Genomic DNA, 24,338 nt, shown 5'->3' on the forward strand with positions numbered 1-24,338 from the left:
ACTATATAACAAACATTCAGAAGAGCTTTAAAGGACGAAGTAGGTGGGATGGCTCAAGTCTTCTCTGGAAATTAAGTACCCAGAAGTTTAAAAACAAGAGCAAGAAAACAAACCTCTTACTTGGGCAAAGAAATTAAATCCTAGAATTTATTAATATATAGCAAATTATAGAAATTATTTGAGTACTTTCAATATCTGTCAACAACTTTATAAAGATTAAAAATATCTTCCCCAGGATTTTCAAAATTCCTAAATACAAACCATTTGAAATCAGTAACAGTGGGAAATACTGATTTTTCCCCCTGAACTTTTTTATAATGGTATAACAAAATAGTAAGTCCATCACTATTTAATATTTATATTCTCTAACTATCACTTCCCTTTTACTATCTGGGGGAGTTTAGGAAGCCAATTTCATTTTGATTAATGTTCTCTCCATAGCTAATCTTTAAAAAAATTTAAGGCTTCTAGTTTCTTTAAAAAAAAAAAAAAAAAATATATCAACCAAAATTTCCTAATTCCTTTTGACAGGTCTCTTCTACTATGATGTGATGAAAGAAAACCCAACTAGTATATTAGCACCAAATTTATCTTTCCCACTACGCATCTGATTCTTCCTCCAGAATATATATTAAGCAAGGGCAGGGAAATGAAGGCAACTGTAGGTTATACTGGCTATTGGCTTCTGCACCACGGTGTAAGTTTAAACTATGTACTCAGAAACTCTCTAATTATTCCAACTCAATTTCTGTATTTTGTTAGCATGCAACAAAATACAAAAATCACAAATAATAAATGAATTTCTATTTGATGGATAATAAAGTTAAATTACTAATTAATAGCAAATATTCTAAACAACTCCAATAAAGTTAGCAGTAATTAATTTTTCACATCAGATATTCCAAACATTTATTTATGTTACTTCTTAAAGGTTCTGAGTCTCAATGAAAGCATTACACCTGACTCCCTTATCCACTGCTTAAGGGATGGAGATCCCTAGTTTTTCATGGGTCTTCTCTTCACCCTTTGGAAGTTCTCAGTGACTATTCACCTCCATGACATTAATTACCTGTCAATCTGTACAATCTTGAGCCTGCCTCTTTCCCTTAAGCTCTAGATGTGCACTATTCAATATGGGAGCCACCAGCCACTGTGGTTACTGAATTCCCAAACTCTTATAAGCAATGACAGCATCAGTGGAATGGATGGATAATCTTTCAAATGAACTATTTTTAAAACGTTCTTTTATGTGTATTAATTATTGTATATTTACTAAAAATCAGTCTCATTAATTCATAATTATACCTCAGATCTTATCTGAATTTATATAAATCTGAGGAACATAAGTCTAGAGGCTTACCATTTTTACTATATCAGAATACGCTGATTCAACAATTACACCACGATTAGTTGAAACATACTCAACCAGTTCATTTAGTGTTGCTCTTTTAATTTCTTTGCTCTTCAAGTCTGAAACAGAGTCCATGAAATCAAACAGTATACAACACTGCTGCAACTTCTGGCAGAAAAGCTCTTGTTGTTCATTTGAAGTGGCATCTATAAAAAACAAAAAACCAAAAAAGTTAGACATAACCTACTCCGAAGTTACCTTTATATATTCATTTTTTAGAAGCTATTCACATACATGAAACGTCTTTCGGAAATTCAGTGAGAAATTTACCCATCTAATCCCATCATTCAGGGATTTATACTGGACTCTTCCCTCTCTCTCATTACCCACCATCAATTTTTATTTTTTAAGAGATGGGGTCTCGCTATGTAGCCCAAGCTAGACTTGAATACCTGGGCTCAAAAAAAATCCTCCTGCCTCAGCTTCCCAAATAGTTGAGCTACAGATGCACACCACCACACCCAGCTATCATTAAATGCTATTGATTGTTTCTTTCACATATCTAGAATCTATCCTTGTCATTCCCGCTGCCATTTGAGACCCTCATCATCCCTTGTCTATGCTAAAGCAATGACATCCTAATTGCTTATCCTCTAAACTAGTTCAAAAGCTAAAATCTTGCTAAAATGTGAATCAGTATGATCATACTCCCTACTTTTCAGTGACCTTCTAATAACTAGAAAATGAAGTTCAAACTCTTCAAAATTAGATCCTTCCCTCACATATAAAAATTAATTCCAAGAGAACTAAAAAACTAAATGTGAACAGGAAAACTGTAAAGCATTTAGAGTTTTATAACCAACAAAGAATTGGTATACAAAATATACAGAATATACAAAAGGACACCTATAAATCATTAAGAAAAAAAAACAAAATCTATAGGCAAAAAGATCACATGAAACATAAATGATCAATAAGCCTATGAAAAGATATTCAACCACACTGGTAAGCAGAAAAATGTAAGTATATGTAAACTGTATATATGAATTTATATGTAAAATTCATACATCATTTCATACCCATTGGACAAGAATGACAAGAAACGTGGGCAAGACTTCTTCCTACAGACTAGCCCTCCCACCGTAAACTACTAAAAATTGGACAAAATATGTGAAATAATTATTTTCAGATGTTGGAAAATAGGTCGTACAGGACTGTGATCACAGAGAGAAGGGAAACAGAATGAACCTCGCAACTGCACCAGCTCTCTATCTGGTAGCACTTTCCAGATACAGAAAGTACAGGGAAGAGAAGCCCCAAAGAGCAAGCAGCCTTACTGAGGCAAAATAAACACAGACCAGAGCTCAGGGCTACTGAGGTGGCTAGAATTTGCATATGGAAGTACTAAAGAGAAAGGAACTGCACAGAGAAGGAATAACACTAGCCTAACACATCTATGAAGATTAACAAACTCCAAGAAAGATAAAGTGAACAAAATCTACAAACAGACACACCATAGGTAAAAATGATGAAAATCACAGACAAGGAGAAAATCTTCAAAGCAGCAAGAGAAAAACACCTAGTTACTTACAAGGGCTGCAATTAACATTTGACTTCTTAGCTAAAATAAATAAGGCCAGAAAACAGTGGAGTAACATATTCAATGTGCTCAAAGAAAAAAAAACCCTGTCAACCAAAAATCCTATATCCAACAAAGCTATCTTTCAAAGATGAAGGCAAAATAAAGACATTCCCAGATATACAAAAACTGAGGAAATTTATTGCTAGCTAGCCTGTCTTACAAGAAACACTAAAGGAATTCCTTCAGGCTAAAAGCCTGTGACCACAGATGACAATTCAAATCGAAATAAAAAAAATCAAAGAGCACCAGTAAAGGCAATTATGTAATTAAAAATACATTATAAATGCGTATTTTTTCTTTCTTCTCTCAACTGATTTTAAAAGTCATTTTATAAAATAGTATGTATATAACATATCATTGGGTTGTTATCATACAGAAATGTAACATATTTGCTAATAACAGAACAAAGGAGGTGGTGGGAGCAAAGCTGTACCATGATAAAGAAATAACTACTGATAGTGAAGTAATAATTATAACAATGTATTGTTGGTGTTGTAACAGTAATAAATATTACTACATAATAATAATAATACCACAAAAAGGGGAGAAAAAAACAGACATATATAGGAATGATTCTATATCTCATTGAAACTAAGCTAGTATAAATCTGAAGCTGATTCTAATAAGTTAAGATTTATATGATAAGCCCAAAGGCAACCACTAAAAAACTCAAAAATATGTAGTGAAAAAAATCATATTTAAATGCTGTATTAGAAAATATTCACTTATTACTAAAGAAAGCAGTAAAGAAAGAATACAAAACAGATACAAGGTACAGAGAAAACAAGAAATAAAATAGCAGACATAAATCCAGCTATATCAACAACAATATTAAATGTGAATGGATTAAATAAGCCAATCAAAAGGCAGAGCTTGTCAGACTGGATTTTTAAAAAGATGATCTAACTATATGCTATCTCCAGAAGATACAAATTAGATTAAAAGATACAAATAGATTGTAAGTAAAAGGATGGAAAATGATGCAAACAATCACAAGAAAGCTACACTGGCTATACTAATATCAGACAAAAGAATGTTGTTAGAGATGAAGAAGGGCATTTAAAAACGATAGAAGAGTCAACCTATCATGAAGATGTAACAATTATAAACATATTTGTACCTACTGATAGTAACACAATTCATGAAGCAAAAACCTACAATAATGAAGGAAGAAATAGAAAATTCAACAATAGTATTAGTTGGAGACTTCAATACCCCACTTTCAATAATGGACAGAATAATGAGGCAGAAGATCAACAAAGAAACAGAAGACTAAACAAACACACTATAAACCATTTAGACTTAACAGGCTTCTACAGAATACTAGAGAATTATGTCTACTACAGAATTCCACACAATGATAGGAGAATATATTCTAAAGTGCACATGGAACACTCTCCAGGACAGAACACAGGTCATAAAACAAACCTCAAAAAATTTAAAAGAATAGAAATAATACGAAGTATGTTCTCTGACCACAGAGGAATGAAATTAGGACTTAATAACAAAAAAATATGGGTAACTCACAGATATGTGGAAATTAAATACACTCTTAACTAATAGGTCAAAGAAGAAATCAAAAGGAAAATCAGAAAATGCTTTTAAGACAAATGAAAATGAAAACACAATATACTGAAACTTAAAGAGTGTTTAGAGAGAAAGGTATAGCTGTAAATGCCTAATGTAAGAAAGAACAAAGATCACAAACCAATAATCTAACCTTTACAATTGTAGGTGACCCCCAAAAGCCAAAACAATCTTGAAAAAGAAAAACAAAGTAGGAAGATTCAGACTTCTCCATTTCAAAACTTACTATAAAACAACAGTAATCAAGATAGTATGGTACTGACACAAGAATAGACACATAGATCAATGGAACAGAATTGAGAATTGAGAAACAAAACCATATGCCAACATTTTCGACAAGGGTGCCATGACCATTTAATGAGGAAAGAATAGTCTTTTCAACAAATGGTGCAGGGAGAATGAGATAGCCACATGCTAAACAATGAATATGAACCCTTATATCATATCCTATATAAAAATTAACTAAAAATGGCTAAAGACCTAAATGTAAGGGTTAAAATTATAAAATTCTTAGAAGAAAATATAGGAGTAAATCTCCATGACCTCAAATTTGGGAAAGGAGTCTTATATATGACACCAAAAGCACTAGCAACAAGAAAAAAAAAAAGATAATTTAGACTTAATCAAAATTTAAAACTTCTGTGCTTCAAAGGATACCATCAACAAAGTTAAAAGACAATGAGAAAATATTCGCAAACTATACATCTGACAAAGGACTAATATCCAGAATCTACAAAGAACTCAAATCAGCAAGGAAAAAAAACAAAAAACAAATAGCCCCATCAAAAAGAGGGCAAAAGACATGAACAGACTCTTCTCAACAGAAGACAGACAAACGGCCAAAAAAACATAAGCAAAAATGCTCAACATCACTAATTATCAGGGAAACGCAATTTAAAACTATAGTGAGATACCACCTAACGCCTGTCAGAATCACCATTAAAAGTCAAAAAACAACAGATGTTGGCTTGGTTGCAGTAAAAAGGGAATGCTTTATATACTGTTGGTGGGAATGTAAATTTGTACAACCACTACGGAAAGCAGTATGGAGAGTCCACAAAGAACTAAAAGTAGACCTATCATTTGATCCAGCAATCCCACTGTTGGGCATTTACCCAAAGAAAATCACTTTATCAAAAAGACTCCTGGCACCACAATGTTTATCACAGCACAATTCACAACTGCAAAGATACAGACTCAACCTAAGTGCCCCCATCAACTGATGAGTGGATAAATAAAATGTGATGTGTATGTACACACACATACACACACACACACACACACACGCACACAGTATGGAGTACTACTCAGCTATAACAAGGAATGAAATAATGTCCTTTGCAGCAACTTGGATGGAGCTGGGGATTACTATCCTAAGTGAAGTATCTCAGGAATGGAAAAACCGATTCCTCATGTTCTCACTTGTAAGTGGGAGCTACATGAAGGATATATATGGTCATAAAGAGCAGTAATACACACCGTCAACTAAGAAGGGGGAAGGGATAAAAATCTAGCCATCACATACAATGTACACTATTCTGGTAATGGGTACACTGAAAGCCCTGACTTTGGTATGATAAAATGTATCCATATAACAAAAAACACTTGTATCCCCTAAATTTTTTGAAACAAACAAAAAAATTCCAGTGAGGCAAAGAAAGCTCATCCTAAAAAATAAAATAATAAAGGAGGGCCAGGTGCAGTGGCTCATGCCTGTAATCCTAGCATTCTGGGAGCCGGAGACCCTATCTCCATAAAAAACAGAAAAATTAGCTGGGCATGGTGGCACACGCCTGTAGTCCCAGCTACTTGGGAGGCTGAGGCAGGAGGACTGCTTGAGCCTGGAATTTGAGGTTTCAATGAGCTATGATGAGGCCTCTGTACTCCAGCCTGGGCAACAGAATGAGACCCTGTCTCAAAAAAAAAAAGAAAGTATAAAAATGGGCAAAGGATCTGAAGAGCCATTTCTCCAAGGAAGATATACAAATGGCCAATAAGCACATTAAAAGATACTTGACATCATTTGTCATTAAAGAAATGCTAATTATAACCACAAAGATATACCATGTCATATCCATTAGAATAGCTATAATCAAAAAGTCAGAATGAGAAGTATTGCTAAGGATGTGGAAAGATGAGAACCTTCATATACTGCAAGTGGGAAGGCAAAATGGTGCAGCCACTGTGGAAAACACTGTGACAATTCCTCAAGTGATTAAACCTAGAATTACCATATGACCCAGCAATTCCAGTCTTAGGTAAATACCCAAGAGAAATGAAAATATACGTCCACACAAAAAACTCTACACAAATGTTTATACCAGCATTATTCATAATAACCAAAAGGTGGAAACAATGCAAACATTTATCAAGGGATGAATGGATAAATAAAGCATAGTACAGCCATACAATAGAGTATTATTCAGTCATAAAAAGGAATGGATTATTAACGCATGCTACAATATGGGCGAACCTTGAAAACATTATGCTAGTGATGCAAGTGAAACATTATGCAAGTGAAAGAAGACAGTCACAAAAGACCATTCATATATGATATGATTACATGAATGATTCCATTCACATGAAGCCTCCAGAATAGGGAAATGATTCCATTCACATGAAGCCTCCAGAATAGGGAAATCTATAGAGATAGAAAGTAGATTAGTGGTTGCTTAGGGCTGGGGGCAGGAGGAACCCTGAGGGAATAGGGGTGACCGTTAAAGGGTATGGGATTTCTTTTTGAGATGATGAAAATATTCTAAAATTGACTATGCTGATTGCACATACCTGTGAATATACTAAAAGCCACTGAATTGTATACTTTAAATGGGTGAACTGTATGATATGTAAGTTATATCTCAATAAAGCTGTTTAAAAAATTTAGTCCAGTCCTGATCTCTACAATATTTTCATATCAAATACCCAAGACATTACTGGAAGTTTAGAGATCAACTGGAGTAATGCAACCAACCAATAATCCCATAAACTTTATTCCACCATAAATGTATACACAACACATGCTTACAATCCAGTCATTTTGCTTTATGCTGCCTATAATTAATAATACTAAATTAGATTGTTAAAATTTTTCAAAGGACATGTTAAATGAAACCTTACACATAAAAGTAAAAGAGGACCAGGCACAGTGGCTCAAGCCTATAATCTGGGACACCAAGGTGGGAGGATCACTTGAGACCTGAGGTTTGAGCCCAGTCTGAGGGCCATAGTGAGATGTCCCCCAACATCTCTACAAAAAATACATAAATTAGCTAGGTGTGGTGGCATGCACCTGGAGTCCCAGTGATTTGGGAGGCTGAGGCATGAGGATCACCTGAGCCCAGGAGTTTGAGGTTGCAGTGAGCTATGATGACGCCACTGTACTCTACCCCAGGCAACAGAATGAGACTGTTGCAAGAAAAAAAAAAGAAAGTAAAAGATGTAATAAGAAAATAAAGAAAGTAAAAGAGGTAATAATATTTTATTAAGATGGCTATGATAGGATTAGTTTTAAGAACAGTTCACTGAATTAAAAAAAAAAATCTAGTACGATAAGATGATTCATAGTTTTTCCCTGTAATGTGGTTTTGCTGTTACTACCTTAAATGTGTCTTACCAGAAAATCTAGTCTTCACTCATTCCTCTTAATATCTCAAATAGCAAGTTGAAGAACACTGAAGTTTTAATATATTCATTATCATAAAGCCGCCTTCTTCTTGCCCATCTTCATAAAAGGCAATGTGATAAACTTCTGAGAGGATAACCAAGTTATTTCAAGTTGTGCATTGTAAATCCTCTAGTCTACGGTCCCAGGCCGTGGACCAGTACCAGTCTGTGGCCTGTTATGAACCGGGCCGCACAGCAGGAGGCAAGCAGAGGGTGAGCCAGCAAAGCTTCATCTGTATTTACAGCCACTCCCCATCACTCACATCACAGCATAAGCTCCGCCTCCTGTCAGATCAGTGGTGGCATTAGAGTCTCACAGGAGCGTGAACCCAATCATAAACTACATGTGCGAGAGATCTAAGTTGCGCACTCCTTACGAGAATCTAATGCCTGTTGAGCTGAGGTGGAGCTGAGAGATTGCCTGCACAATAAATGCAATGCACTTGAATCATCCCGAAACCACCCCCTGGTCCGTGGAAAAATTGTCTTCCATGAAACTGGTCCCTCGTAGCAAAAAGGTTGGGGACCACTGCTGTATATTTAAGGATAAATAATTTGAAGTAGCAGGTATCAACATTTGTAACAGAAATAGTTTTATAGGTATGCCTTCCCTGAAAGGAAAAAGGTTTCATATTCCCAGTTACTGCTACCAACATATTTGAAATCTAAAGTAAGATCTCATATAGGATTTATGCTACAAATTATAGAACAAGCACAGTATCATAGCAACCCAGCAATACCACTACAGTGACACACTGAGGATGCAATCCAAGATTCTAATTTAAGAAACTGGCACAGAATATAGGACATGTAGCTTTTTTTGGCAATATCCCTAGAACATTAATAACCAAGAATCTAAAATCAGCTTTTATTTGAAACTTTAGCGAGCAGGCTATTACAAAGTAACAATGGAAACATTTATTAGCAAATGATTCACAGCATTGTGACTAAATATGACTTAGTCAAGGTTCTGTGATTTAATTAAAATTGAAAATGGTGGGAAAAAATTGTAGACATATTTTAGGAAATTTGAACACATGTACACTATCAGTTTGATAATGTTCTAACATAAATATATGTCATTTTAAGAAAACCCTTCAAATACTATCTAAAACTTTCAAGAGCATAAGTATTTCCATGCTTTAATCAATGACCATTCAACTATAAATATATCCACAACTGTTGCAGTATAGAAGCATTAAAATATACTGTTCAATTTTTATTTCAAAAAAATTAACTGTATGTCGCATCAAAAACCACTTCTGGTGAAGCAAAAAAGAAAAAGGAATGAAGTTGAGCTCATAGGGGCATGTTATACAGATTCCTTGGGATGTGGATGGAACCTTGGACTTCAAGAAGAATACTGAAAAACAGTCTCCTAAGAGAATAAATGGAATATTTGTGTCATCTCCTTAATTCAATTTGAATATAAAATCTATTCATTAAATAAGTTTTTTGAAGTACCTTTGTTTCTCATTTGGGACTTTTGGGAACAAGAAGAACTAAACAGATCTTTATAGATGAAATAGAGGGTGATCGCTATTTTCAGTTTTGATGGCTGTGATGAGCTTCCATCTTGCTGCTACTCCTACCTGTAACTACTAGGAAATGCCTGCTACTGTGTTAAGAAAAGGTATTGCCTACTGTTGACAAGGTGTTCAACTCTCCAGAGCAGGACCTAAGCTCTATAGACATTCCAGTTTCCTCCCCCAACACCACAGAGCTTTGGTGGGGATATTCAAGAACCGTGGAAATAATATATAAAATATTGTATATGTTTTCTAAGATGGTACATTCCTTAAATTGAATATCCCAAGAGATCCATATATAACCTCCCTAAAATTAAATACCAGTACTCTTAGAAATTATTTATTCTCCTTTTAACATAAGGAATTTATAACCAAGGTTTTAAATGAGTTGATTCAGTATTTCCAGAAATACTTTACTCATAAACAATTCCAAATTGATTCTAATTTTTCTTTCAGAAATATTTATTTATATTTCTGAAAGAATATTTGTAATATGCTACTAAGGGAAAATAATGGGTTATAGAACAGCATATATTATAGGATCTCACCAATGGGAAAGTAAGGGATAATACTCAAAAATTTAAGAGAAGTTTCCTCTGGATGGGAATTTTTATTTTCTACCATTATAAGATTCTTTTTTGTTTTTCACAGAGAGTCTATAAGTTTTTACAAAAATAATAAAGCCATTATAAAAGAAATAGGGTAGTTAAGAATATGACATTTCTCATTACGTATTCTTTAAATGAGTTTATTTTAGAAAACCATGAAAACTGAGATTCACTTATGACTCACAGCAAGTATTGTATCCTAAAATAGTCATTCCTATTCCATGGGAGAAGCTACTTCTCAAGATCTTTAAAAAAAATCAGTTCTCAAAATATGTTACGTGTAGGGTATCCAGGTGAGCCAAATTAAAAACAGATTATCAAAATACCTAACATACCAAAACCAGCGCCTGGATATCTGATAGCTAGGTAAAAGCTGGGTTATTTTTACCCTTCAGACATGAATAATCAAAATTTCCTATGAAGAAAATATAACTATGGGAAATAAATGCATCTTAAAAGTACTTCACTGTTATATTTGCTACTTTATTTCTACTTTGGATTCAAAGTTAGGTTCGTTAATTCGCTGGAAACACGATGGCATTTGGAAAACTACTTAAGGAGATGTCTAATTTCAGCTTGTCTGAAGGTTTTAGTAGGAGAATAAAATCAGTAAAGTGATGGATGAATTAGCCCAACTGACTTTTACATCCAAGCCTCAGTTATCTTTCCCAACTGATTTTCCTCTTTCAAATGGAGAAAAAAACGATCAGAAAGGCAGAGCTATGCTAATGTGGTGCAGTAGCAAAAAAAATTTTCAAAAACTTCCTGTAAAGGGGAACCAAAATATACTTAGCATTTCCAAAAGAGAAGCAAAAATAAACAGAGTCTACTAATCAGTACTTGATAATCTATAAGAATTTCTCCAAGCTGCTAATTACAGATCGTTTTAACTTTAACTGAGTAGTGACTCCAAAGTATAAATCTAGCTGTGACACAAATGTGCTGAGTGATTAACAGTTCACTTCATCCTGTTTCTCTGTACTCATTCATGAAACAAATACTGTAAGATCTTTTTCTTGAGAACAATTTTAGGTTACTTAAAAAAGGAAGGGGGTAACAGTGCTAAAAGGAAGACCACAAAGATCACTGAAATATTTTTATGTCAGAAGAATTCAAGAAACAAAGATCCCTTGCCTTAAAGATTCTTAGAAAAATCTATCTTCAATACTGGCCTACTTGCCCAGCACCTAAAAGAAACCAGCATTTCTCTTGATACAGTTCTCAATTACAAATATTTCTCTCTGGCACTGTTAGGAAATAAGATAGTCAATTTTGCTTCAGTGCAGGCAATATACATCTTCAGTTTAAACACTATTGATGATTCAATAACCAAGTGAGAAGATCAAGCTATAAATGACTGGCACAAGAATATAACCTACCTAGGTTTTAGTTTCTTTATCTATAAGATGCTAACAAGTTTGGCACTGCATGTAAACATTCAGTTATAAATCATTATAAAACTGTGAATTACTGCATCATACAAAATGATGTTTTTCTTTAAATCAATTCAATAACTTTTGCTTCATTCTTTCATTCACTAAATATAAAACTGAGCACTGACTGCCTAAATGCTGTATGGGAAGATATGGATCTCAGGTCTCAAGGCACTTAACTTACAGTCTAAAGGCAAAAAGTAGACAATTAAGTAACTTTATTCATGTACTTGTCCCAGGGTACTTTGTGATCTCCCTCATGCACACACCAAGATATATTGCCATCTGGTGTACACAGAAGACATTCCATTGAGTAGGGAACAGATAATCCCAATTTGGCCAGAAGACCAAGTGGCCAGCAACCCAAACTATGGATGTCTTCTAACAAGCAAATCTGAAAGTCTTGGTAGGTCATGAAAAGTTAAAATGAAGAATGTAATTAATGTTTAGAAATCACAGAAATCACCAAATGGGAACTCCGTGATTCAAATATCCAATAGTCTATTCTATATGATATTTATAACTGGGTTCCCCAAAGACATCTCCAATTTAAAATTTCCAAAATACCACTCTGGATTTTTCCTCTACACCTGGTTCCTTCTCTAGTGTACTCTCTCAGTAGTGGTACATACCCATCCACCGAGATGTCATCCTTGACTCCTACCTTTCCCTTTCCATCACGCCCCCCCCCACCAGCCCCCACAAACAATTCATTGGCAAGTCCTATATCTCTCAAGTATATCGCTTTCTCTCTATCTTGGGCTACCACCCTAGCCAAAGCTGTATCATGTCTTACCTAGCCTATTAAAATAATCTCCTAACTGGTCCTCCTCCTAAAAATCTTGTTCTGCTACAATCCATTCTCCACCCTGTAGCTATAGTAATTTTTTTTTTTAAAGTGCCAAAGTTCCTAAAAGAGTTGTCGATACTTACTGATTCAGCTTTCACACTTTCCACGGCTCCTCACCTTACAGCAGTCTCATTTCAAGTCTATGAATCCTCTGAACACTTCTCAGTCGCCAGTGCTGACGGAAAGCTACCAAACCCTTCAGTTCTTATTTGACCTGTCCACAGTTCTTCACTCTGTTACTATGTCCTTGACCACCTTGCCTCCACTCAAGCTCTCTCTTGCCTCCTAGTTGCTCCTTTTCCTTTGACCATCATCTAAATTCCAGGTCTCTTTCTCACTCTACACACTTGCAGTGGGCAGTTGCTTCTATTTCCATCGCTTCAAATGCCACCTGTAAGACTCCCAAATTACTTAATATCATCTCTAACACATATCTCTTTACTTAGCTCCAGACCCAAATTATCTAACTTCTTACTAGGTAGCTTCACTTGGATTTTCCACAGGCACTTCAACTTCTCCAAAGGACCATTACCTTCTCCTCCCAAATCTAATCTGTCTCCCCTCTCACCTTTCAGTAAACTGTTATCATACATCTAGTTACCCAAGTCAGAAATGCATCCTTGTTGATTCTTCCCTCTCACTAAGTCCTGCCTGTGATACTACCCCATCCCTATTTAGAGAAGGGCCACCTTCTTCTCTTGTCTGGATTACCACGCCAGCATCCCAACTAGCTACTCACTTTCATCTCCCAATATACTCTATGAATGCCCACACCTCTACAAAGCATCGAGACTGAACTAGACCCTAATTGTTGCTCCAGTCTCTTCTCTAGCCAGTCCCCTATTATATTCTATATCATAGCCATTTAAATTGTCAGCAATTCCCAAAATATGCTATGCTCACTTACCTCTGGGTCTGCACATACTGTCCTTTAGGTGGACTTCTTAGACCCTATCCATCTTGGCCTAACACCACCTGGCCTTTTAGGTCTCAGTTTAACTGTCACTTTCTCCAAGAAGCTTTCCCTGATCTCTCCCCTCCCATATGAAAACTGGGTTGGGTCCCTCACATAATCCCCTAACATTTTAGGGCTTACCCTTACCACAACACTTATCACGCTAACTGAAATTGCATGCTTAGAAGTCTGTATTCCCCCCGACCCACATACACACTTTAGGAGTTTAAAAGCTCCTAACGACATTTAATATCAAAAGAAAAAGTATTCATCATTTTACTTTACTGAGTAAAGTTTTTAATCTCTATATTGGTTCACGCATGTTTTAAGCACTATGGAAACCAAAGAGAGGTAAATATTTTAGTACTAGATTTCTGAAAGTAAAGTATGTGTCCAATTTCACGGCAGGCAAACAAAATCTTTTTCCTCTGGCCAATTAAAAGAAGAATGGAGCACAAGTTAAAAAAAAAAAATCAATACACAGTCCTACAGAATTTATCTTATTTTACTTATAACTTCAACAGATGTTTATCCTCAGAAAAAGTCACCTGAAAAGTTATGTTTAAAAAACCCACCCAGTTTTGCTAATCAAAATTTTGTTATAACAAAAACTCTCATCTTGTTCACTTTTATCAATTTAGGGCAGGGAATTAACAATGAGCCCAAATAATCATCAATTTATGATTACAGCTATAATTCTAGAATATCCTTTATACAAGTGTGAAACAAAGGCAAAACCAATTAAACAGACAAAATACACAATTTTTGGAGCTATATTTAAGATCTGACACTCCTGAACTGCAAGTTCTAATAAGCCCATTCATTTAAAAATTCTTGTTTCAGGAATTTAAACTCTCTAGTTATTGTCTAATACAATTTATTCATTAACTAAGCAAATCCTGAAAGAACTTAAAAATCCCGTACTTCCCTCCCTACCTTAAAGGAAACTTCTCTGATGAAATGATAAGGTAACTATTTATTAATAGAAAAACAAGAGTGAAATTAATTCCCAATGAAGGCTAAGCCAGAATGACTTCTGAAGTCCATTCGGCACTGGAAGGCTCAACTAGATGTAACAGTAAGGTTATAGTAGCTGCAATTAGCATCACCATTCCAGTAGGAGGAGTGTGTTTCCAAGAAATCCGTTGCCTTCAGTATCTAAGTTAAAATAGGTTCTCTGAATTTCATCATGTGAGCCTATCATATTCAGCCGACTACAAAAAAAATAAATAAATAAAATAAATAAAAATCCCAGCAGGTTTCTTTAGGAAACCTGATCAAAATTACAGGATTTATAAAATTCCTCATTAGTCACTCTAAAAGCCCACATAAACAAATTCATGCAGGTAAGACTTCAAAAAGACAGACATAAAAAATAGGGGTGAAACGTCTTATAAGTCAATATTCTGCTCCAACAAGTAGAATCTATTTTGCATAAACTCAGCCTGTCCTGTACAACTTTTTCAGCAAAACATTTAGGTTTCTTATTACATAGTAATGCACTAAAAGTAATCATATATATTTAAATCTGTTCCTTTCATCTCCTTCAAGGACATCCTTATAAATAAAGATTGCACCTCCAATTTAGAAATTACTACAAACAAATTGTTTCAGTTTTTCAATGTTCAATCACACATGTCTATGTCTGGGAGTCAATCTAGTATTACTTCTCCACACAAATCTTACATAATAACGTTTCTAGCAACAAACCTATCAATAATGTTACATGTCACTCACACTGGTCATTGGCAAAATACAAAATAAAAGAGCAAACAATCTTTTCTTTTAAACCTACATTTACTATTTACTATCAAGGTATTAAGAACCCAGAATTCACTTACTTTAAATAACCTTGAACCAGTTTAAGCATAAATATATTAAAAACAACCAAAACATCTTAAAAAATAAAAAAAATAAAAAATAAAAAAATAAAAAAAAAACCAACCAAAACAGAAGAAAATCAATCTCTGGTAGATAGCACCAAACATCACCTAAAGAAAGCAGCACATTCAATAAAGGGGGAAGGGGGAACTAGAAGATAACCAGTAAGTCATTTCTTCCTTAAAATCTACATGACCATATTTATGCACACAATACTGTATTTGGTATCATAATGGATGTGAAAAAACAGATAATGACTTCTGCTTTCTCACACAAAAATGTACCATCTCATTCTGGAAAAACAACATCACTACATAACAGCTGAATACTCACCCAAATCAACAAATAAAATATTATTCAAACCGGCTAGCAGAAAAGCCAAAGACAAAATAGGAATATGGAATGTAAGTGGACCTGGGTCCTCACTGTCCTACTTTCAGTAAAAAGTTGTAGTTAAGTATTAATAACATGGTAGACACGAAAAGACTCTGGAGAAAAACATTTCTTGATGCAAAATAAATGTAAGACATGACCAAAACCACAGTTAAGTTCAAGGATAGTTCACTTGTTCAATATCTTATATTCAACATATACAATACTAATATTAGGCCAAGATCTTCAAGAAACAGAATAGTGCTCTAAGCATATAGAGAAATCAGTTTTACATTCCAAAGTGTAATCATCACTGTTTGATTCCAAACAGGACTCATCACCTGTTACCCTGACTGACGAGATCAAAACTAGGCAAACCTCTATTATATGTTCTCAATTTTACTTGCCAGCTCAGCCTCCATTCCAAAAATCACAGAGAAAAGAAAACTGACCACCTGGCATCAAATGATAACAGCTGGGCTTTAATTATGATAACTACAACAAAATCCAATAGAATCGTATCACACCTAAACTCCAGAATCTAACAGCACCATCCCGTTCAGGAAAGCAGCTGATTAGCCATAGGGGGCAGCAAAGTGAAGAGTGAAATGTAAATAGCAGGAGGTGAAGTGAGGGCAGGAAATGTTAACAGGCTGGGTAATGAGCCATGAGTATCAGAGAGAAAAGGACAAAGTCTCAATTAATGAATTAAATCAATAGACAGATAATGCTAAACCGGTGATTCTCAACTCTGGCTGCACATTAGAATCACCCTGGGAGCTGTTAAAAATACATACAACTGGATTCTACCTTAGACCAGTTAGTTAATTTACAATCTCTTGGGGGTGGGCCCAGGTACTGTTTTTTTTTTTTTTTTAATGCTCTCCAAGTATACAGCCAAGATTGAGAACCAGAATGCTAAACACATAAAAATAAACTAGTCTCTATCCCCAGCTTTTTACAGTTTAAAAAGTGAAGCACAAAAATCAATTATTTCCCAAATGTATTATTTTTGTTGATAAAGTTGTCTTTGAAATCCAAAGAGGCAATAACTCATTAAATGCTAATTCATCTTTGTGATTTTATCAAGGGAAAAATATTACTCTTGCAGGTGAAAACGATTACACTGAAGTTCAAAGGGGTTAAACAACTAGCCCAAAGCGTTTGAGAAGCACAACTGATGACACTTCAGTCTACTATGGTCCCACTATTTAACCAAATACATTTTACTTGATTAGCACTTCAATAACAGCCACTTCATAAAGTAATCCAAAATTGAATTAAGACTCAGGGAAGGTAATAAAATGCAGATATGATCCTAAAAAGGAATACTGGAGATGTTACATTAGACTAGAAAAAGTTTTTCCTTCAAATGAAGACTAACAATGGACACTGTATTTACCAACTTCTCTAATAAGTATATCCTAAAAATGTAAAAAAAAATTTTTTTTAAATAAATCTTCCAGAAGACATATAGTACTTCCAGAAAATAGTCTGAAAATGATTAATATGTTATATCCCGTTGTAAACATTTTTCTTAACATTCTCAGATAAATTTGAACTCTTCTTTAGTGCCATCCCAATTACAAAAAGGGGTTTTGTGTTTAGATGGAATGATACTAACTTTGAGAAGACCTATAAACCTTAAAAGTTGAGTGAGAAGTAGTGTTTTCCTCCAACACAAAACACGGTATTATGCCCGTGTTCTTGCTTCACAATTACCTTAAAGGACCATATACCTCAAGAAAATCAACACATTTTTCCCCCTAAAGGTGAGCAAGGCACTTCAGTCAGCACCACTGTTACTGACCTCAATACTTCCAATGGGACCCAGTTTCTAAGAATGGACCAGCAAAGAATCTGAGTTGCTACTCGGAAAGTTCTTTACTTCATCTGAAGGGGACTTCAATCTCAAAACCAGTTCCAGTCCATTCTTTCTATTTAACGGCTGTCCCCTATGGGGAATACACATCTAAACAATTTTATTGGTTAATTCGATTTCTTCTTTCTTCGCTTGGTAAAAAAAAAAAAATCTTACTACAGACTTGTAATATTTTAAAGAGTCTGACTTTACTGTATTACCATTTCTACACTCAAGCTGAAAAACATTACAGGTTCACCTCACTTCACATAAATCACGTATGAAAACTGATAAATAAAATCATACTTTAAATACAACACTAGGAAAGTTTACCATTTTAGTAAGCTTATTAATAATCCTTCATTTTAAAAATATTTTTAATCTGGATTTTCATATATCAAAAAGAATGAGAACTAACATTCCTTGCCTATTTTTAGGCATTTAAATTATTTCACTTAATCCCCACAAGCCTGGGGAGATTGAAGGTATTATCCCCATTTTACAGATAAGGCAAATGATTCAGAAAGATTAAAAATTTACCTTTGACCCAGGACTAACCCCAGTGACCCAACTCTTTCTATCACACTGCTTCAAATTTACATCAAACAGGTTAAACAGCAAAAATACTGAAATCATTTGACCTAGGTCCCAGTGTCAGTTGCAACAGCAGTAACAACGAGGCTGAAACTAATCTGTTTAGGCCTCGACTTTCTCATCAGTAATATGGGAATAATATTGCTCTTGCAAAAAGCTACTGGGATGACCTAATAAAATGTAATGTTTTTAAAAATACACTAAGCTGTGGATTGTCACACAACAGCATTACCTCATTAGGTGTGAAAAAGCAGATAACAGGGGCTAGGGGTCACACATCTTTGGACTGCTTCACAAAGAAAACGATAAAATAATTTTAAAATGCAAAAGTTACATAAATGTAAGGTATCAACTACTTTACCAAACCAATGCTTCCAGAGTCTTAAACAAAATAGGCTACACAGATCCTATACTGAGTAACAGATTTTTTAGAAGTTTCCTAATTGTTGGTTATCAGATGAAAAGTTTAAGGTAGAAAAATGAAGTCCTATGCTAACATAAATTTTATTTTATTTTATTTTTTTTTTTTTGAGACAGAGTCTCACTCTGTTGCCCGGGCTAGAGTGAGTGCCGTGGCGTCAGCCTAGCTCACAGCAACCTCAAACTCCTGGGCTCAAGTGATCCTCCTGCCTCAGCCTCCCGAGTAGCTGGGACTACAGGCATGCACCACCATGCCCGGCTAATTTTTTTGTATATATATATTTTTTTAGTTGTCCATATAATTTCTTCCTATTTTTTAGTAGAGACGGGGTCTCACTCTTGCTCAGGCTGGTCTTGAACTCCTGACCTCGAGCGATCCACCCGCCTCGGCCTCCCAGAGTGCTAGGATTACAGGCGTGAGCCACCGCGCCCGGCCATAAATTTTAAATATAGAAAAAAACGATTGATAAAATGCTCCGAATTTTATTTTCTAACAGCTAGCTCTCAGGTAATACAGCAGCTTATAGAATATACATAACATGAGATAAAAAAGTGTTTTGAAAAAAATTTTTTTAAAGCTTTACAATATAAGGCAGTTTAATCTTCAGGACCCACATAACAGTTTCTCATTTTAAAAGAACCTTTCAACAAGGTTTGTTTATTAAACACTTTCTACAATAAAACAAACTTATTCTGAACATTTTTGCCATTAAAATCCTGCAACCTATTTAACTAAACGATTTTGCTCAAATAAACTTCTTACAGATGAAAAGGTTGTATTATTTTGTTAATCCTTACTCATAGTATGCTTTGAGGAAAACTAGTTGGCACCTCTCCAGTTCAGACCCATGTGGACAAAGTGTAACATAAGCAGGCTGGTATAAACACTTGAAAGATCTTGGATGCCCCTAGATATCTGAATCACTCCACAGTAAGATTACATTTCAGAGCAGGAAGAAAAATTCTCTTTCATACACATACTAAAGGGCTTTCCACTGTTTTTTGTTAAGGCCACAAATGGAAAAAACTACTGCCGGCAGAAAAACACACAACACTGTGGTATCAAGTACACTGCCAAAGTACCAATTGAAGCAACTGAATTTTTTTAAAAAAATCACTTTTCAAGCATTTTGGCATCTGGAGTAAAAGCAGTTTTTCCTACTAGTGTGTGATCCAAGTGAGGGTCTTATTTCCTCAATAAAATGTGTGCAAATTTATCCTGAATACATAACTTTCCTTATGAGAATACTATATGTTCATGCAAATATCTAGAATTAATATAAAGCTCTAATTTATTTTTCTCTACTAGTGACCAAATACTATAAATAAAACATTTATGGCACCTTCAACTTGTTGAACCATACATCATGTAACTTAGGTGATTACTGATGCTATGTATATTTTTGCCAGGCTTTTAAAAGCAAAATGTATCAAAGCTGCATCTCCCAGCTTGAAACCAACCATATGTTTAATATTCAATTATTTTCATTAAACGATAGGAAATAATATTAACAAATACAATACTAAGGAACTAGAATACCTTACTAAAAAGTAAATTAAATACATATGAAAGAAAAATGCCAGCACCAAACCTTCGAACTACAAAAATAATTTGACAATTTAATGAAAAAAATATAAAAAACTATAAGGTCTTAATTAGGTATAAAATTTAAAATCTATCAATAGCAATTCAATGTCCTAATAAATAAGATGATACCCTTTTATAGCTATGATATCACTCTAGAATTAAAGTCTTGGCAATGCCTACCACCGTGGTCTACCATTTCCCCATGTAAATGGTAACAATATTTGTATTCTAAATGATTTATGAAATGATAAATGCCATAGCACAGACTAAACATATCTTAAAACTTCTTTTCAAAAGCCAGTCTGATTCTGACTGTGCGATGTCCTTGACTTATAAGCACCTCAAGAGTCAGGGCAGCATAGGGTCTGAACGGGGTTCCGGAGCTATTGTAAATCAACTGCGATTTGATCTGGGGTTTTCTTTAGACTCAGAGGAGCAGCTCAGTGGCATGAAAATACAGTATTCCTGTATTTGCCAAACTAAGGCTGGATTCACAGGCCCAGAGACAAATCAGAACCAGATTGGCCTTGAAGGGATGCTGGAGCTTTTTCAAATGGATTGAAAAATCTGCTGAACATTTATCTATTTTAGGATGAACCTTTAATTTCCTGGCCTTACAAAACAGATGATTTAGACGTCTATTAGGCTTCTATTGTTGCAAAAATTTTATAAATGTCTAAGAACATTATTATCTTGTTCCATGATGATTTCTATCTCATAAAAAGCAAAGATATTGAAAGGATAAGATTAAAAGTTAGTAATACACAAAGAATAAACTAGAACACCAGGAAACAACTTATTGAAAATCCTCTAAACCTAGTGGGAAAAGTGAGCCATAAGAAGTGCCAAGTTCTCCTGCAAGGCATTAGGCACGGATACCAATCTGAATTACTGTACAAACCTACAAAGTCCCTGGAATCACTGCCTGGCAAACTAAGTTCCCATTCCATTACAAAGAAACATTATCTACTCCTTGGTACTTCCAAATAGACAGTGTGTATCATCTCAGACAATAGAATATTTTAACTCTTTCTATTCTTTGAGCTAAAGGATAGCATTTCAACCTAACAATCCAGTAAATAAGATACTACACTGGTCCGATTTTCAGGCTTTTTCTTTATAAGTACAACTAAAGGCCAGGTAACTTGTAACCGTCGTTTGCCTTCGGATTCCCGACCTGATGACTCTTAGGAACAATCAATCGGGAAACGGAGTTGAGAAGAGGGTGGGTGCAGACGGCTTTATAATTGGGAAAGTACAGGACTAGCTAAGAGTAGCCGAAAAGAGGGAAACACTCGGGAAAGTGAAGGTCGGAAGATAAGTCCGGTTGTTAAAGCCAGACCAGGCAAGGGCAAGCCTGAGGGACGAGCGAACTCCACCTCGCGGGACGCCAGAAGAGCCCCAGTAGGAAGGGCCGGTTAAGCAAGCGCGCAGGTGGGGAGGGTGTTGGCCTCCCCTAAACTAGGAAGAGTTAAGGTGAATTAGGGAGGAGTGAGAAAAGCAGGGAGACTCCTCACATCAAACCTGTTTGATTAAAGGAGGAGGGGGGCAAGGCATCGTGGGGAACACACTACGAGTCCCAACTGGGCAGGAGAACGAAGCCCCAGAAGGAAATGGCTCTGCTGGCGCAGAGGCAAGCGGAACCAGCCCCGGCGCTCGCTCTCCGGGCTGCGCCCTCGGAGGTTACCTTTGAGCTGGGGCAAGGGGTGCAGCTCCGCCTGGCTGCCCTGGCTGCGGAACTGCGACGAGCCCTGGGAGCGCTTCTGCCTCTGCGCCTTGCGCACCGATTTCCGGGTGAAGCCGTCCACTTTCTCCGAGGCCGAGATGGCGGCGCTGGCAGCCCCCGCCGGCGGCGACGAAGACGACATCTCCGCGGCCCTGGCGCTTGGCAGCTCCGGCTGCAGCTTGCAGGGCACGGGCAGCGGCGGCGGGAGGAGGAGGGGGAGAGGCGCGGAGAGCTCGCGCCCCTTCGCCCCAGCCCCAGCGCCCTCCGGCTCCGGGACGCCGCCGAGCTTCTCCTCGCCGCCCGCCAACGCCTCACGGCCACATCTCAGCGCCCGAGGTTCCTGGTCCCCGCCGCGCGGCGAGCTCCCGGGGCTGACGGCGGGAAGGGCGGGGGCGGAGGGGGGTGAAGAAGTTGTTGACTCCGGGCGCGGAGGGCGGGTGGAAGGGAGCCCGAAGTTTAGACAACTGAGGCGAGGGCGCGGGGGTGCAGACGCCAAGCGCGCCTCTCGTGCCTTCCGCCCCGGTCGCCAGCCAGCCGGCCGGCCAGCACCTCAACGGCCGCTGCCCGCGCAGCCCGCCCTGCCTGGAGCTTCCTCCCGGGACGCTGCCATTGCAGGTCCCCTCGGAGCCGCAGCCTCGGTACCCGCTCTTCCCGGTCAGCGCCGGCCCCTCATCGCCCGGGGCTGTGACTCGCCGCCCCGGCCCTCCGCGTGCACAACCTGGCTCCTCTCGGCGCTCAACGGTCCGAACCCCTCCCCCGCGCGCCCGTCGGCCGCCCACGGAGAACCCCCGGTGAGCGACCGCTACAACTTGAGAAGGTGGTTGGTACAGGAAAGGGGGGAGTGTGTGTGCGTGCGCGCGCGCTAAGGCGCGCGGCCCGGGGGAGGGGCCTCGTGGGGGGTGGGGAGGAAGGAGTTTGACTGACAACTTCCGCGTGGTCCCGCCAGCCTCTCGGTGCGGCGGAGGGGGTCGGGGGCGGGAAACCATGCCAGCTCCCTCAGCCAATCGCAGGGCTACGCGGCTGGCACGGGATGAGGCGTGGCCTCCTCGGCGGTCTACCTAGCGTTGGGAGCTGGGCGGTGAGACAGAGCGGGGCGTGGCTGTGTGACGGACTTTGCCCGCAGCCAATCGTAAGTGAAGGCGGCGAGCGGGGTGCCGTCTGCGTCACTACAGTGTAACAAATCTCTTGGGAAGGAAGGGAAGTGCCCCTCCACCAGCGGGCACTTTTGCACGCCTGCGCGGCAGCTCCAGCTACAATTGCTCTCCTGACAGCCGACCAGAAGACCGGAAAACTAGCGAGGGGGAGTTCAGAAAGCAAAAGATAGTGCCCCTTCCCTTTCCTCTCCCTGCTGGCCAATGGGGAACTGAAGCGACTGGTGGGGAGCTTGAGGGCTCGGGCGTGAAAGAGCGCCAGGTGTCACGTCACTGAAAAGGGGCGAAGCAAGGCGGGTGGGCGCACGAGCTGTGGGATTGACCGGCGAAAGAGCCGGGGGAAGGCGAGGACGTAAGCTCGTCCAATCGTTTCGCGCTACAGGACTCCTGGGCGGGTCTCGGAGCCCCACTGGCCCCAAACCGCATAATTAGTAGTTGCGAAATAAATTTGTAGCTCTCGGTGGTTCAGCTCCGCAGCTGCCTGAGAGCTGCTCCCGCGTGGGGTTTGGGCAATCTAGCCTCTACTACTTCAAAGAGTTCTGCAAGTGCCCGCCCACCAAAAAGAGATTTCTCGTTCCTAATTTAGCATTCTGCTAATTTTCACTCCTCGTTGAGCCCAAGGCCTTCAACTACTAGCAACGAGAAGAGTATGAGTTCCCTGGTCAGTGGTTTGTGGATTTGGAGGCTTGCCATGTACTCTTACCAGGATCTTTTCCTTAGAGAGTCCATCTAGACTTTAAATTTCTTTAGGACAAAAGTCATCTTAGTTTTTTGTGCAGTGCTTTCCATGTAATGATACTTAATAAGTAATCTGAACAGTCTTGTCTCCTTTTTCACAAGTGGGACCCAAATCTGCAGTCCTCCCCCCCCTCAAGCTCCAGACCTTTTCCTTTCTACAGAATAAAAATAGTTGCCGTATATTTAAGCAAAGCTACCTGATGCACATGTGCAGAAGATTCCAACTTAAGACGGGAAGTTTAATTCTAGACCTAGAACCAAACATACTATCCTCAAAGCATTTCCTCCTTCAGATTCACTGGATGGTGAAATTGTCCACAATCCTCCCCCAGTCAAGAAGGTTCAAACCTCAGCAGCATCTCTGACACTTTGCTCTTTCTCATCCAGTC

General features: G+C 37.8%; 1 protein-coding gene across 1 annotated transcript in view; it reads right to left on the minus strand.

Moving 5' to 3' along the window:
* The window catches only part of PPP2R5A (protein phosphatase 2 regulatory subunit B'alpha), a 37,369-nt gene extending 14,455 nt beyond the window's left edge, over positions 1–22,914 (minus strand). The window contains exons 1-2 of the mRNA XM_069459256.1: positions 22,022–22,914; positions 1,361–1,557 (exon numbers count right to left, since the gene is read on the minus strand). Of these exons, the coding sequence (XP_069315357.1) occupies positions 1,361–1,557; positions 22,022–22,202 (378 nt within the window). The 5' untranslated portion in view covers positions 22,203–22,914. The remainder of the gene's footprint in view (positions 1–1,360; positions 1,558–22,021) is intronic.
* Positions 22,915–24,338: the final 1,424 nt, after the last annotated feature.

Source organism: Eulemur rufifrons, chromosome 27 (assembly GCF_041146395.1).
Source record: "Eulemur rufifrons isolate Redbay chromosome 27, OSU_ERuf_1, whole genome shotgun sequence".
Taxonomy (NCBI): domain Eukaryota; kingdom Metazoa; phylum Chordata; class Mammalia; order Primates; family Lemuridae; genus Eulemur; species Eulemur rufifrons.